The 14,562-nt window shown below is 57.0% G+C and overlaps 6 protein-coding genes across 6 annotated transcripts; 2 read left to right on the top strand and 4 right to left on the bottom strand.

Moving 5' to 3' along the window:
• Positions 1-187: 187 nt before the first annotated feature.
• BXZ73DRAFT_86099 (uncharacterized protein) lies at positions 188-3,097 on the top strand (the record flags this gene model as incomplete). The annotated part of the gene is made up of 9 exons (XM_048024077.1): positions 188-366; positions 425-708; positions 1,085-1,184; positions 1,233-1,520; positions 1,580-1,794; positions 1,962-2,038; positions 2,185-2,305; positions 2,541-2,606; positions 2,793-3,097. The coding sequence occupies 9 exons, from the start codon at positions 188-190 to the stop codon at positions 3,095-3,097; spliced, it is 1,635 nt and encodes a 544-aa protein (XP_047883566.1).
• Positions 3,098-4,114: 1,017 nt separating this feature from the next.
• Positions 4,115-5,439, bottom strand: BXZ73DRAFT_86098 (uncharacterized protein; the record flags this gene model as incomplete). Its single annotated transcript, XM_048024076.1, has 8 exons — positions 4,115-4,226; positions 4,293-4,552; positions 4,604-4,706; positions 4,759-4,832; positions 4,954-5,086; positions 5,138-5,222; positions 5,275-5,358; positions 5,415-5,439. The coding sequence occupies 8 exons, from the start codon at positions 5,437-5,439 to the stop codon at positions 4,115-4,117; spliced, it is 876 nt and encodes a 291-aa protein (XP_047883565.1).
• Positions 5,440-6,258: 819 nt separating this feature from the next.
• On the bottom strand, positions 6,259-7,258 carry BXZ73DRAFT_95362 (uncharacterized protein; the record flags this gene model as incomplete). The annotated part of the gene is made up of 4 exons (XM_048026758.1): positions 6,259-6,687; positions 6,748-6,905; positions 6,964-7,024; positions 7,079-7,258. The coding sequence occupies 4 exons, from the start codon at positions 7,256-7,258 to the stop codon at positions 6,259-6,261; spliced, it is 828 nt and encodes a 275-aa protein (XP_047883564.1).
• Positions 7,259-7,440: 182 nt separating this feature from the next.
• BXZ73DRAFT_37761 (cysteine desulfurase NFS1) lies at positions 7,441-9,380 on the top strand (the record flags this gene model as incomplete). Its single annotated transcript, XM_048018076.1, has 8 exons — positions 7,441-7,627; positions 7,677-7,756; positions 7,806-7,937; positions 7,992-8,129; positions 8,176-8,664; positions 8,852-9,013; positions 9,065-9,261; positions 9,317-9,380. The coding sequence occupies 8 exons, from the start codon at positions 7,441-7,443 to the stop codon at positions 9,378-9,380; spliced, it is 1,449 nt and encodes a 482-aa protein (XP_047883563.1).
• A 503-nt stretch (positions 9,381-9,883) lies between these two features.
• Positions 9,884-11,476, bottom strand: BXZ73DRAFT_37859 (cellobiohydrolaseII; the record flags this gene model as incomplete). Its single annotated transcript, XM_048018091.1, has 5 exons — positions 9,884-10,314; positions 10,383-10,998; positions 11,056-11,194; positions 11,254-11,320; positions 11,377-11,476. 5 exons carry the CDS (start codon positions 11,474-11,476, stop codon positions 9,884-9,886), a joined length of 1,353 nt encoding a protein of 450 aa, XP_047883562.1.
• A 1,781-nt stretch (positions 11,477-13,257) lies between these two features.
• On the bottom strand, positions 13,258-14,108 carry BXZ73DRAFT_808 (adaptin ear-binding coat-associated protein 1; the record flags this gene model as incomplete). The annotated part of the gene is made up of 5 exons (XM_048023345.1): positions 13,258-13,465; positions 13,519-13,543; positions 13,603-13,752; positions 13,869-14,012; positions 14,066-14,108. Coding segments are annotated over 5 exons (570 nt in total), but the record flags the coding sequence as incomplete, so codon positions are not given.
• Between the last annotated feature and the right edge of the window lie 454 nt (positions 14,109-14,562).

Here is a 14,562-nt window from a genome sequence, read left to right as displayed (position 1 = left end):
TCGCGCACGTGAGCCGGCCCGACCCCGAGAGCAGCAATCGGAGACGAGGCAGCAATGCCGCGTCCGCTCAGGCTGTGGTCCTCTGCAACGACCGTCAGAGTCTGCCCGACCGCCATCTCTCCCCCTCCCTGCCCCATCCTTGTGAGGTCCATCCCTCAGAGTTTCCCACACCGCCCATCCGCGCCGCATGTCCACAGCTTTGCCCGCGATAGGAACGCGCCTCAGCTACTCCGGGGCCCTGGGAACGATCCGGTTCACAGGCCCTGTGGATGGAACGCAGGGCGTATGGCTTGGCGTCGAGTGGGATGACCCCGATCGCGGCAAGCACGATGGGGTCAAGGACGGAAAGCGATACTTCTCTTGTCTGTGAGACAGTACATTCCTTCCACTTTACAAACATCGGACCTCACCGTCCGCGATCCAGGGTCCCAAACTCGGGCTCTTTCATCCGACCCGCCGCGGCCATCAACTACGGAGTCAGCTTTCTCTCCGCTCTCACAGCGAAATATGTTGAAACCGTTCGCGGCACTGCATCCCAAGAGAAGGTCGTTCTCGGTTCGTCCGGAGGCGCCATCGAGGTGGAAGCCGTCAATCTCGACAAGATCCGGAGCAAGCTGTCCCGGCTCGAGAGGCTGAAAGATGTCAGCCTCGACAACGAGTCTGTCTCGAGTGCGAACCCACCGGGGGAGATTGCCCGGACATGCCCAGGTGAGTGGTTATGACAAACGGAATACAAGGGAGCCTCGCCTTGTGATGCGATACCTCCGATGCTATCGCTCCATTGCTCCCGCTAGTGCTCCAGGTCAAGCAATTCTGTACTCTTCCGCCTCAAATTCACTCGCTATAGGCACGGTGACCGCGCATTACCAAAATGTCTACATGATCTGTGCAAGCCAGTGGCTAACAATAACGGGCCCGTCCCCATATAGATTGAGATCTGTCACCTTCCTCCCGTGACACCAGAGCCGTGTACAACATATATCATGCATCATTTTTCGAGGACTTGCTTCCACTGGGGGGCCAGAACCTACTTTTTGCAGTTTATTGAAACGGGACTTGGCTCGCTCACAAATATTGCGCCTAGAAATTCGTGGCCTCGATCTCTCAAAGAATCTAATTTCGTCGTGGGAGATAGTTGCCTCCATCACCACCGAACTTCCGGATCTTCGTACTTTGTCTCTTAAGTAAGTTCTTTTCGCGCACATCATGACACCTTCGTTCATTGTGTCCAGTCAGAATCGCCTAATGCCGCTCGGGACGTCCCTTTCTGTGCCAAAGCCGTTCCAAAAGCTTGAAGATTTGCAACTCAGCGCGACATTAACCACATGGAACGAATGCCGGTCACTGCTACAGTACTTGCCCTCTTTGAAGGCAATAGAGTTCGGTTATAACCGTATACGGTTGCTCTCTGACAATGACTCCCCGTGGCCTAGTCATGAGAATCTTCAGAGTGTGAATTTTGACAGCAACGAGTTGTACAGCTTCACAGACTTGCACGATGGCCTAGAGAACATACCCGGGTATGTTGATTAGTCTTTCTTCCAACGTCACGGCGATGAACTAGCTGACCATCTCATAGACTAAAGCGACTTATGCTCACATCAAATCGGTTTAGTCGAATCCCCGCACCGCCCAAAGGCACCTCTAATAAACCTATCCACTCCCCGCTGCGCTCAGTGAAGCATCTTGCGCTGGCGTTCAACCTCCTCGCGACATGGCCTGATATCGATGTGCTTCACGAATGGGCTCCGGGTCTGGAGTCTCTCACGCTCGCTGGCAATCCGCTCATGACAGGTGCGTCATTATTTCTATATGTCAGCATTGGCTGTGTTATTAAGCGCTGTGTATCACTGTCTAACACTGACTGGATCTATTCTTTGCATCGGCGGAATGCTCACCGTCGGAACCGCTGCTGTATCGCCATCTTTGGTGACATTTTTTGAAACATCTTAATGAGGTAGATCCGACACATGCGAGCTATGCGCGCGCGTTTGCAATTGTGAAGATTCCGTCACTCACATCGCTGGATGGTACATGGGTGCGTGAACGTCTTTGTACCTACTACCACGGTTGCCCCGCTCCTTCGGATCCGTGTACGAGCCATAGATACTTCCCGTTTTGTCAGCTCCCTGCGCGCTCCGTGTTATGCTCCGACGGTTCTTGCTGATCGTGCACCCACGACAGATCTCTACCCGCGAGCGCACCGACAGCGAGCTTCTTTATCTGACTCAGGTCGGCAAAGCATCATTCTCTTCGGGGCCGGAGAAGCACGCGTTGCACCCACAATGGCTGCGCCTAAGCCAGAGTGCGTATTTCAAAGGTTTTTGTGTCCCAGAGACTGCCTCATGGGTCTGCTTTTTTGCGTGTATCTGTCACAAACGCGACAACGGCTCCGACACGGACCGAACGCTGCAAACCGTCTCGTTTCCGCGTCGGCACCCCGGCTTCTCTACGCCGCTCGACATCTCCGTACGTTTGACCCGTGCACCACGGGCATTCCCCCCACCTCGATCGCTCTCGACCATCGCCCCGAACCTCAGAGCACGGCGTATCAGACACCCCGGCCGCCCCCGAAGTGCAAGACACCCTCAGCAACCATCTCATCGGTACGTCGCGCCCGCCCTCCTCTTCCACCCCATGTCCACCGGCCCCCCCTCCTCCGTGTGCCGTGGGTGACGTGGGCTCGCCGCCCCACCTGCCGCACCGAGACTGCGCATTCCGCGCTCGACGCCTACGCCGTCCGTCTGCCGCCTTTCGTGTCCCCGAGCTCACGTCTCCCTCGCGCCCGCCAGGCATCCACGTCTATCATGCGCCGACCGCACCGCCGCAGGCCCTCACGGAGCCTGTGCTAGTCGCCTACCTTACCGCCGCCGGAGCGCCGACCGCGCTCCGTGCACTCACGTCAATGACCGTACGTTCGCTGCGGCTCAAGCTGTTCAAGGCGTGCCGCGTGCCACGCGGGCAACAGGCGGAGGCGCGGCTCTGGCTGGTCATGCCCGACGGGGGCCTCGTGGAGCTCGACGAGCAGTTCGCGAACCGAGACTTGGCGTATTGGGGCATCGAGGAGGGCGCACGTATCGTCTTGGTCGGTGGGTGACATCCATTACTAGCGAGTGTAATTGCGACGGCGGCGGGTGCTGTCTCAACACGGTGAAAAACAGAAGCGAGCGAGGATTGATCATTTGTGAACGAATGTGCTACTGTAGCTGGCTGGGAAATACATGTGATGGACAGACAGAAGCCAGGTGGTACTTGAAACGCACAGAACATGGACTCACTCGTGGGAGACTTGCTGTTTTGGGTCGTCGCCTGGTTTCCTTGACATGTGGTGACCACTTGATTTGCTGCTGGCGAAGACAGTACAGATGCAGTGCCCAGTCAGCGCAAGCCGGCAGGATGTAAGGGATATCGGGAAGCAATGCGCTCCTTCTGACGGCACGGTGCATTATAGGACCGAGGGCGATGTTAGGGGCGGCGAGCGAGCTGAGAGGAGGATGGGATGTGTCGCGGCGAGCGAGGGAACCGGAGGCTGTCGCCGTCGGTCCATGTACTGAGAATTCGCGAAATGGGAGCCTCTGGCGCGGCTTGACGGCCCGGGGCGGCGACGCGATGACTCGAGGGGCCAAGAGTAGCGCAGGCCCTCCCGACGCGTACATTCTTCGACGAAGACTGGCACGAGGCCGCCGCAAGCCCACGGCTACCCACGCGCGACCTTCTGCCATCAAAGCGCATCGAAGGCCTGGTGCGCGAACGATCCTGCGGCAGTCTATCTCGACGTCTTGTCCCAGCTTGGGCAACGAGGGGATTCCACCGGCGCCCAACGCCAGACGGTCCTGGGCGGCCCTCGCACGCGACCAATCCGACGGTCTTGAAGCCAGAAGAAGGGTCCAGAGGCCAGACATTTGCGGAACCAGGATGCGCCGTTGAGGCCGGTGCCACCGTACAGGATCGCGGGATAACCTTGCGCTCGAGATACAGGATTCCGTTCCATACAGGAAGAACATATTCAACGGAGGCCGAGAAGAAATCCACGAAGCCTTTCGGAACCTTTCGCCACTTTCGTCCGTTTCGGAGCCACGATAGGGAAGGATGTTATCCAGGACCGCGGCAAACCTCAACGCGCCCAGCTGCCGCTATCCCCGTTGGTGTGTCTAGCAGGCCTGTCCTCGTGACGATCGTCTCTCTCGTCCCGTCGCCGGTCGTCCCTGCGCCTTTCATGTTCATCCCTGCGACGGTCATAGTAAGGGTCAGGGCCTCTTCGGTCATCGTAGCCACCTCGCCGATCATCGTACCCTGCAGGCCTGCGGTCTTCATGCTCCCTCCGGGGAGGCGGAGACCTGGGGCGACGATCATCGGGTTCCCCGCGGCGAGGAGGCGACCTGGAGCGATCCCTGCGATAGCCACGGTCTTCCTTGGGACGTTCATCCCGGTAGCGTTCATCGCGGTGACGGTCGTCGCGGTAGCGATCGCGGTCTTCTCTGCGATCGTCCCGCCCATAATCGCGACGATCGTCACGGCGGGGCTCTCGGCGATAATCATCAGCGCCACCACGCTGCGGATGGATTCAGCAAGCAGAATGACATCGAGATGAGGAGCGACGAACCTCGCGATCCAGAGCAACCCTAACGGGCTGGCCACGAAGATCGCGACCGTCGAGCTCCTTGACGGCACGTTCTGAATCCTCACGGGATAGGTATTCGAGAATACTAGCATGTTGTGAGCCTACAACCGGGGATGCAATAAACAGATCCGACTCACCCTTCCCCAGGGTAGTCACGGTCAATGTCGGCGTAAGAAACGCTGCCTGCTTCACGTCCAAAATCCTTCAAATCCTGGTTGAAGTAGATGATTAGGGTCCGGCTCCATACGGCGGTGGAAGGCGTGGCGATGTGTCGACCCGGGTCCCGTTCGGTGGGATCTAAACGGAATGGATGTCTTGAAGAAAAAGCTCACCTGCCAGCTGGTATCACGGGAAATTCCCGATACGACCAGACGAAATCCAGGGGGCCTTCTAGCCCGAGGAATGCGATCTGCGTCATACGGGTCACGACGGGGACGAGTCTCTTTGGCGAACTCGACAACGATGCTGATTGGACTATTAGCAAAGGCGCCAAATACTCACATAGGCACAACTCACTTGGTACCCTGGAAACTCTTGCCGTTGAATTGCTGCATGGCATCTTCGGCGTCGCGCGAGGTCTCAAACTCGACGAACCCGAAGCCTAGACACAATATTGAGCGTAGTCAAAGAAAGCCTTGATAACTCCAACGGACCCGTCATGACGCGGCAGTCGATAATACGGCCATAACCGTCGAAAAACTTTTGGATATCCTCAGATCGGGTGTCAGGAGGGAGCTCTGTAAGGGAACATGTATCAGCGATAGAAAGGGCAGCGCTGAGAGAAGAGACGCACTGCCAAGGTAGAGACGACGGGCCATGGTGTATCTCGATGGTGGGGAGGGAAGGGGGGAAAGGGAGATGTTGCGTTGGGAGCCGCCACGCTGTCGCGGTGATTGGCTGCTGGTCCGTGCGCGGGAAGACTGGCATGGCATGTGTTGGTCAGCCGCGAGAGGCTCAAGCGTCTCGCGGGCCGCTTAAGCGCTCAAGCGTCAAGCTTTCACGGCCGCCGTTCAGCGCTTCAGCTGCAACCTTACTACTCCCAGAGCTCAAGCATCTTTCCCTCGTCTACTGCCGTTCGGCCATCCCTCTCCTAGAGCTCTGGAATATCGGGCTCAAGACTCTGGCGATCACTGAAGGCGTTTTGGACTTTACAAGCCGCCTCCCGGTCCTGAAATGCGCGGTGTCCCGCGCGCGAGCGCGTGAATAATATCGGGCAAAGCGGGAAGAACGTTCACTTGTAACATGTATTCTGCCACGCGAGGAACCGTATGTTATTAAAAATATGGCTCCTAAACTACGAGATAGTTCGCAGAACGCGCTGGGCTGCGCGCGCGAAGGGTGGAGGCAGAACGGGACGAGGAAGGGATCATTCTTTGGACATAATAGAGACGTCAAACGCCTGTAGTAGCAAAACACACAGGGAATAAGTAGTGTAGATTGGCACGAACAGAGTGTTAAATGTGGAAGAAACGATGGCTCCATCTGAAAAGGCAAATATTGAGGTGCGGGGGCAGGGAATAGCTAGTAGGACCCTGCGTGGACCGAGTCGACCGCCGGCTTGCGCGCGCGACTCGCTGCCTCGCTGCGGGGGCGGGCAGCCCGGCAGGTACTGAGTGCCATGTCTCGTGCGCCAGTCCCTACGACAGACACCGTGGGCTGAGCGGCTTCTCCCGTGGACATAGCATCGAACAACCTGCACCACCGCTGGAGACAACACCGTTCCTATCGTTGTTGCTGCCTTGGCCGGGACAGTATAGGGACGCCAGATACTGAGGTTGTGGGCTCGCCGTGATCCATGCTATGTATATAGACAAAATCTCTATCATACGCGTGACCACTTGGCGATCGAGCCCAGCGAAGACGGATTTGTCGAGCCGTCCGTCAGGAAAGAGTTGAAGCAGCTTCTTGCCAGTATAGGAAATTCCACAGTGATAGGGAGGGTTGAAAGTGGTGGTACCACTGAGGAGCCGGACGGATTCGAGAGGCTTGACAGGCGAGCTGTCGGGCCAGTGTGCGTGGGGGAGGACAACAAAATCATAGTCGAATTTTGTGTTTTCTTCGTAGAACTGCCGAGGTAATCGGTACGTGAAAGGGAGACCGGAGGAGTGATTGTGGTGGACACTCACAGCAGATATGTCGGTTTTTTCATGGTCCTCATATCGGAAGCCGCTCACATCGGCGAATAAAGCGAAAAGGATACTGCTGTTTGTGGGGACGGGAAACCAGTCCTCGGGCAAGGATGTTTGGGCCTTCACGTGGTCAAGAAGATCACGCACGCCAGCATCTACCAAACCGTGGGTCCCTTGAGGACTTCGGGTTTGCGGCGCAACACCAGTACTCACCTGATTCTATATTGAGATCGTGATCAGCCTTGAAGATGCAGCATACAGACAGCTTGTCAAGCTACGCGCAACATGATTTAGCAATTCTGGCAGTGTGACCCATACACACCTGTACAACAGAGACATCCTGCACTGACTTAGGGTCGAAATCCGCCGCGGCGCGCCGACGGGCGGTCTCGCGTGAGTCGCTGTTGAATGGCACCCAAAGCAGGTCGACTGTGTCACGGTAGAGCTTTCGAAGTATTCCACCAAAACCGTCGTAGAGCATGTATACAGCGATAAGGAGGTGTTCCATCTTTGAGGGCGGCAGAGGGCGAATGCAAGGCAATTGCAAGCCTGAGTGGCAAAGATGGGCCTTAAGCCACTCCGTACATAGGGGCAAATACGGGAGAGACGCCCAGCTGACTCCGGCCTCCGATCATACTGGCGCAAGTTATCAGATAATCCTCCACCCAGCCCTCTTTCTTGTCGTCCACCATGCTCACCAGGGTGTCCACCAAGTCCGGCAGAGCCCTCTGCCGCTCCGCCATTCGTTCCTCTGCCGCCCGTGTATCCGTGAAGGATGCGCATCGCTCCTTTGTTCAGCCCTCCGGCGCCGACCGCGCCAGTGTAGTCGACGTTCCCTCGTCATACCAAGAGGACACGGCGTTCTCACCGCGCGGCGGTGAGTTTGTCACCTTTTTTTTGAGTCAGGCTTACCAATGCATGTCTAGACATGTTCGGGTTCAAGCTTGAGTCTCGTCGCGAGGACGGGCTTTCTGAGAAAACTCGTCCCATTTACCTCGACATGCAGGTCAGTGTGCTATGCGCTGGCACCGGACGCGTACTCATGCGCATTTTAGGCAACGACCCCAGTTGATCCCCGGGTGCTGGACGCTATGCTGCCTTACCTCACGGACCAGTACGGGAACCCCCACAGTCGGACGCATGCGTATGGTTGGGAGGCTGAAAAGGCGGTCGAGGATGCCCGCATGGTGCGCAGCTTGCTTAGTTGTGTTTGCTGCTCTCAGAGCTTGACCTTGGTACAGCATGTTGCCGATCTCATCGGTGCTGACCCCAAAGACATAGTCTTTACGTCTGGAGCGACGGAGACGAACAACATGGCTATCAAGGGTGTTGCGCGTTTCAACAAGGATAGAAAGAAGCACGTTATCACCACTCAGACCGTGCGTACGTTCTATGTCCTTAGAATTTTCCACTGACCAGTAACAGGAGCACAAATGCGTGCTCGACTCCTGTCGTAAACTTCAAGAGGAGGGTTTCGACGTGACATATCTCCCGGTTCAGACGAATGGGATCATCCGCCTTGAAGATCTGGAAGCCGCCATTCGACCTGACACTTCTCTCGTTTCAATCATGACTGTGAACAACGAGACTGGTGTCATTCAGCCTATGAAGGAGATCGGAGAGATTGTTCGTAAACATCGCGGCCTTCATCTGCACACAGACGCGGCGCAGGCGGCAGGCAAGATCCCAGTCGACGTCAACGAATGGAACATCGACCTTATGAGCATCTCCGGTCACAAGCTGTACGGTCCGAAGGGTGTGGGTGCGGCCTATGTCCGGCGCCGGCCTCGTGTCAGGCTGGAGCCTATCTTGAGTGGTGGTGGCCAAGAGCGTGGGTTGCGGAGTGGCACTCTTCCCGCCGCGTTGGCAGTTGGGATGGGGGAGGCGGCGAGGATCGCGAAGCTAGAGATGGCGGTGAGTACCTTTCTTTTTTTCGGGCCTTGATGAAACCACGCACGCAACCATTTCACACTATACGAGCATCGTGGAGCGCCGCTCAATCTCCGAGTCGACCCCAGCTTTGCAATGACCCTGCGTGCAGGGGTACTGAGCCCTTGTACTTCAATTCAGGTGATTCAGAGCTGACTTATACCCCATCCAGAGAGATAGCGCGCGGGTGAAGGAGCTTTCAGACCGGCTCATCAATGGGATCAACTCCCGTGTAGAGCATGTCGTCCGAAATGGCGATGTAACCGGGTACCCTGGTTGTGTCAACTTGAGCTTTTCGTACGTTGAGGGCGAGAGTTTGCTTATGGCGCTCAAGGTTCGTTGGCTGCATTGACATCTCCGACCCGCTTCTCATGTTTCATCGTAGGACATTGCGCTCTCGTCTGGCAGTGCATGCACATCCGCGTCCCTTGAGCCATCATATGTCCTGCGGGCCTTGGGAGCGGCGGAGGACATGGCGCATTCGTCATTGCGTTTCGGCATTGGTCGCTTTACGACCGAGGCCGAGATTGATTACGTGGTCGACAAAATCGTCGCAGTCGTCCAACGGCTGCGCGACATGAGGTGTGCCCCGTGTTGCTTCATTGTGGCGTTTTCTCACCCTGCCTTACCTCTACAGCCCGCTATGGGAAATGGTCCAGGAGGGCATTGACATCAACTCTATCGATTGGTCTCAGCACTAATCCCCGACTCGATCTCTGCCAACACTCGCCGGTGCCTTTGCTTAGCGGACCGTGGATTTGTATCTCGTCTATATCACCTTGCATCATCAGAGTATACGGTCTTCCTTCCGACGTGTTTTTATCCATCGTACCTTATACTCTTCTGGATGACTTCTCGTGTATGATACGCACGCTGCGGGCTCCAGTAATGTCGTATACTACCCTGACGGCCCTTACCGATCTGTTACCTCATCCCACTCACCCTCGAACGACGCGCCAGGCTTGACGTGCCACCCATGATTATGTGGAGGCGGCGGTGCAGGGGGAGGGTACTCTCGAACTTACGCAGATGAAACGACACCAGCAAAGTGATAGTCGTTCGTGCCACAAACTTGTGCCGCCGGCGTCGCACGCCCGCACATCCAGAACGAGGGGGGAAAGAAATCCTGATCATACACAATAGCGGCGCGACAAAACGGGTAGATACACACTAACGACCCGAGAAAATCCGGATGTAGACTCCTTTACAGCGAAGGGTTCGCCTTCGAGACCAACGTCTCGAAGTACGTCTGGAACCATGTCCCCGCCTCGGGCGCCGGCTGCGTCGCGTCCGAGAGCGAGCACGTCGAGTCGAACCGGGGCGAGGACGAGTTGCTGGTGCCGTCGGACTCCCCGCCAGGCTTGACCCAGACGATGGCGTCGATCAGGCTCGAGGGCGTGCTCGTCGTCGGGCGCGTGCCGAACCCGGCGCCCTTGATGTTGCACCAGTCGCCCCACTGGTTCCGGAGGTTCTGCTGGCCGGAGCGACCCTGGTCGACGACGAACTGCGCGGGGAACCCGGCGGAGGCGAGCATCGGACCGAGCGCCTGGATGTAGTGCAGCTCGTCGTAGTTCGAGTTACCCTGGGTGATCGGGTCGGGGGACGCGGCGGAGAGCGCGTTGTAGTTCGCGACGTCTGTCCGGACGGACGCGGTCAGTTGAATGAAGAAAGGGCGGGTAGGGAAGGGAGTGGGGGATACGCACTGGTGGCGAGGCCGCGGACGAAGGGCGACGAGTTCGCGCTCTTGTACATGCTTGCGAAGAGCGATGCCGCGGGCTGGATGTTGGCGGGCCAGCCGAGCCAGCCGGCGTGACCGGCATCCATGTACATGTACACGCCGACGGACGCGAGCTGCTGGAGCGCATAGGTGACGCAAGTCTTGTACGTCGTCTGCGCGTTCGCGCACTTGGCCACGTTCAGGTTCGTGACAAGGTTCGCGAGCGAGTCAGGCTCGATGACCGCGACGACGCGCACGTTGGGGTACTGCTTGATTTGCGCGACGATCTGGTCGATGTAGTTGTAGTAATTGGCTTGGCCTCCGTTGGCGATCGAGAACTCGCCGTTGGACGCCTTCGCTGCGCAGTCGCGGTCGGGGAGGTCGTAGACCACGATGGGGACGATCTGCTTCTTTCCGGAGCTCGTTTGGAGAGCGGTGGCGTTTGAGAGGAAGGTGCCGAGAGTAGGGACCTTGGACACGGTGTCAAGCCAGAAGAAAGAGGGGATGTTGGCTACACTAGCAGCCTTGGCAGCGAGAGAGGAGTCAGTCATCGCCGCGGCAGCAGCCTTAACCTCAGCTGCGTAGTACGGGTTGAGGAACACCTGTAGAACTGTGTGTTAGCATTGATACTCGGAGAACCACAGAATTCGACAACGTACATCGTAGCCAACGAAAGGGTTGCCAGCAGCAGGAGTGGAGGTAGGCCCGGTGCCAGTCGTGGTGGTGCTGGTGGTGGTGCGAGTGCTCGTGGAGGAGGTGGTGCTGCGTGTGCTCGTGGAGCTGGTCGCAGAACCAGGGCTGTTGGAGTGTTGGAAGTTTATTTCCGTGTAGTCCAGGCAAGGTGGGTTTCCACTTACAGACATTGCGAATAGTAGTCATTGACATAGGTGCAGACGGAGCCAGACACACACGTCGTGGGACCACCTGTGCGTCGCTTGTCAGCAATACAGCGTTGGTCCGGAGAGCCACGCGAGACTCACCCCACTGAATACCACCGCATTGGCCGTACACTTGAGATTGGGCGTACGAGATAGATGGGAGAACGGAAAGGAAGGCGAGGAGCGACGCGAACTTGAACATCTTCGCTGTGGTATGCCGAGGAGGATCTGTGGCCTGGCTTCTCCGGCACTCCACCTCGTCGAGTTATATATGGTGGGGCCTTATGGGAAGACGGGGGAGAACGTCAGACCCGTCCCCCGAGTCGAGCATGGCAGCGAGTGCCAACTCCCTGGAATATCCGGCGAACATCCGAAAGGGCGAAACGGAAAGACGTCGGGAGAGGACGGTCGGCGAGCGCGACGCGCATGAGGGCGGGTCATGGGATGGGAGGTTCAGCCGACACGGCGCCTCTGGCACGAGGTGCGGGCTAAGGACGTAACTTGGACGACGTCCCCTCGGCCATCTTTGACGTCGATGTCGGGTCAAGCTCGGATGGCGACTTTCACGGCAGGATCAGATTGCATGTTCACATATGTTGCTGTGTGTTTTCAACAGAACCGGGGGGATTGCGAGGCTGTTCGACGTCAAACAGATTCAAGGTGGGTCATGCATTGCGGAACGACTTCGCCCGCTTTGCGGATGCGGTGGCACCTGGCGGATGGCGAAAGGGAAGTGAAAATGCGGGTTATGCATCCGAGACACTGCTGACCTGTAAACGGGCGACAATCAGAACAATTCTCGCAGAGAGAACACTAGACCGGCGGTACGAACCACAGCAAGTCGCCCAAGGAGCAAACCAAGAGCAACCAGGCTGCCCAGAACAGGCGACGCGGTGGTCCCGTGATGCCAGGAACCTTGCGGATCTGGGCTGCAATGCCCCCGGAACCGGTTCAAAGAATGATCCGGGGCACAGAGGGGCGGAACAAGGGATTATTGGGTGATTTTCCGTAAGGAAATACGGAACTACGGACGCTCCGTAGTTTTCTAGACCGCTCAAAAGGGCAGTTCCGCCGAGATGCCGACGAGAAAGTGATACCCGAGGATCTCAGTGTGGCGCTGGAATAACAAGCGCCCAAAAGTCTGTGGAGGGTCGGCACCCCCTCACAGAGCAAACAAGCCTCCCGAAAAGCTGTAGAGGTCTCCTGAAGGCCTATTTTGGACGGGAGGTAGTGATGTGGACCATTATTGGCGCTGACAAATCGACGACTGGGCCTCAACGGACCTCCATGGGGTCTGGCTAAGGTCTCCGCGCGGTGGAGGCATTCCGTTGACGCTGGCTTGACGCCAGAGATCCCTCTCGTCGCTTAGCCTCGCTTAAAGCTCCGGAATTGCATTTACGGGTCTAGTAAGAGCGGTCTGGCTTACGGACCGTCATCCATTGATGACGACAGCCCGCTGATTTCTCCCGCTCGTAACTGTCCCCGGAGCGGAACGCTAGGGAACGCTTGGCGGGACAGCATTCGCACGTACATGTCGTGATCCCATGCCCTTCGAGCGGGACACCGAATGTATCTCCGCGATTCCACACAAGAGCCACCGAGCGTGCATGACCATGTGTTCGACCCCGCCAACAACCCCGCTCCGAAGAACATGGTCTTGTCCATTCTGCGGGGCATTTACTGCAGGGAGAGCCACATTGGAGATGATGGCTACACTAATTGAGCCTCGTGTTCCTCCGGAGATGAAGCTAGAATACGTGGATCAAAGGACGCGTGTACTGGGAAGCGATGGAATATAGATTACGGAGTACTGAAAACCCGTACAGGAAGACATCATCGACGCGGTCTAAGAGAATGTTCGAAGTCAGCGGCTAATGGCTCAAGAGAGGTGCGTCAAAACTACAAGACCCTGCTGATACAACGCATGATGTGACGAAAGCCATCCACTGTCACCGCCTGGCACTGGAGGAGGAGGGAGCAGTGCAGGAATGCCGCTGCTCCAGAGCCAGAGCTCCCACCCAGTAAGTTCATTCCAGAGCTGCTGTTTGAGATAGGCTTGCTGGCCTTGCCCGGGATCGAGATGGAGAACGTCTGGCCTTCCTTGAGGGTATAATCTTTTTTGGGTCCAGCAGGGATATGAGGCGAGGGCTCGTTTGCAGCAGCAGCCGGATTCTTGCTTGCTTTCCATCGCCTTGATGCGTATTTAATATGGCATCACACGAAACGTGAACCACGGACACTCACTTGGTGTAGTCTTGCAGAGCAACATCTGGAGGGGTGTCGGTGGTAAGTTCGCTGGTTCGGACGGCAATGGGGTTTGTAACATACTGAAGTCGAAACTGTCTGTTCGTTCCAGGAAGCCCATACCAATGTACGCTTTCCGACCGTTGTCCTCTACACGGATGACGAAGTACCTAGACGAGTCGAGAACCGCTTCTACACCCGGTTTAGCAGGATCGTAGTCGGCCTTCGCAAACACTGGGACAAGCCATGCCATCAGTTTGAAATGTGACGCATTGAGGTTGCAACATACGTTCGCCTAAGAAGTCGCAACATGAGCGCACGCCTCGAGAACTTCACGAAGAGGGGCGCACCTGTATTCACGTCCTCAAACTGCAGTGCAACTCCGCTGGATCGCTCGATAATGCGAATTCTGCCCTTCCAAAGAGGCTGGCCCAGATCTCCCCACTCTTGGGCACGGTGGCCTTCGTTTGCTTTCAAAGGTGGAATCTTGTACACTGACAGCGATCGAGATGAGATGCTGACCGCGCTCGCATGAAATGAGCCTCACCAGACACTTCCCGTCCAATCCAGAGAATGCTCTCAATATCCTCCTCCTTAAAGTCGCTGAACTCGTCCATGGTGGTCGTGTGATTATGAAGGTGCTGGTGATGTGGGGAGAGGTCGTTGCTTCGCTTCGCCTCACCGCGGACGGCGTACATCTAGGCGCCTGCTATATCGCACGCACGATGTAAAGTGGGCGTCAGAAACGCGTACGCCTGTCCTCGCCTCTCCCAGCAATCTCTATCCCTGCTCCTTGTCCCGTGTGCTCATCTCGAGTTTTGATAAACATCACGATGACTGGTCCGCCGACTCCCCCTCCTTCTAGCGCAACTGAGGTCCAGGATGCAGCCCGCGCCTCCCTACCGCCCCAGATTGCAGAGGCCCCCACCGAGCCTCTGCCTCCAGTGGCCGCACCACCAGAAATCCCTGTACAGCAGGCCACGCCCGCGCCCGCGCCTCAACCGGTGCAACAGACTTCATACGAGCTGCTCTTTCCCAGTATAG

The sequence above is a fragment of the Epithele typhae genome (genome assembly GCF_022376455.1).
Source record: "Epithele typhae strain CBS 203.58 chromosome Unknown BXZ73scaffold_1, whole genome shotgun sequence".
In the NCBI taxonomy this organism is placed as follows: Eukaryota; Fungi; Basidiomycota; class Agaricomycetes; order Polyporales; family Epitheliaceae; genus Epithele; species Epithele typhae.
Note: the sequence above shows the minus strand (reverse complement) of the source record. Positions and strands in the feature narration are given on the sequence as shown.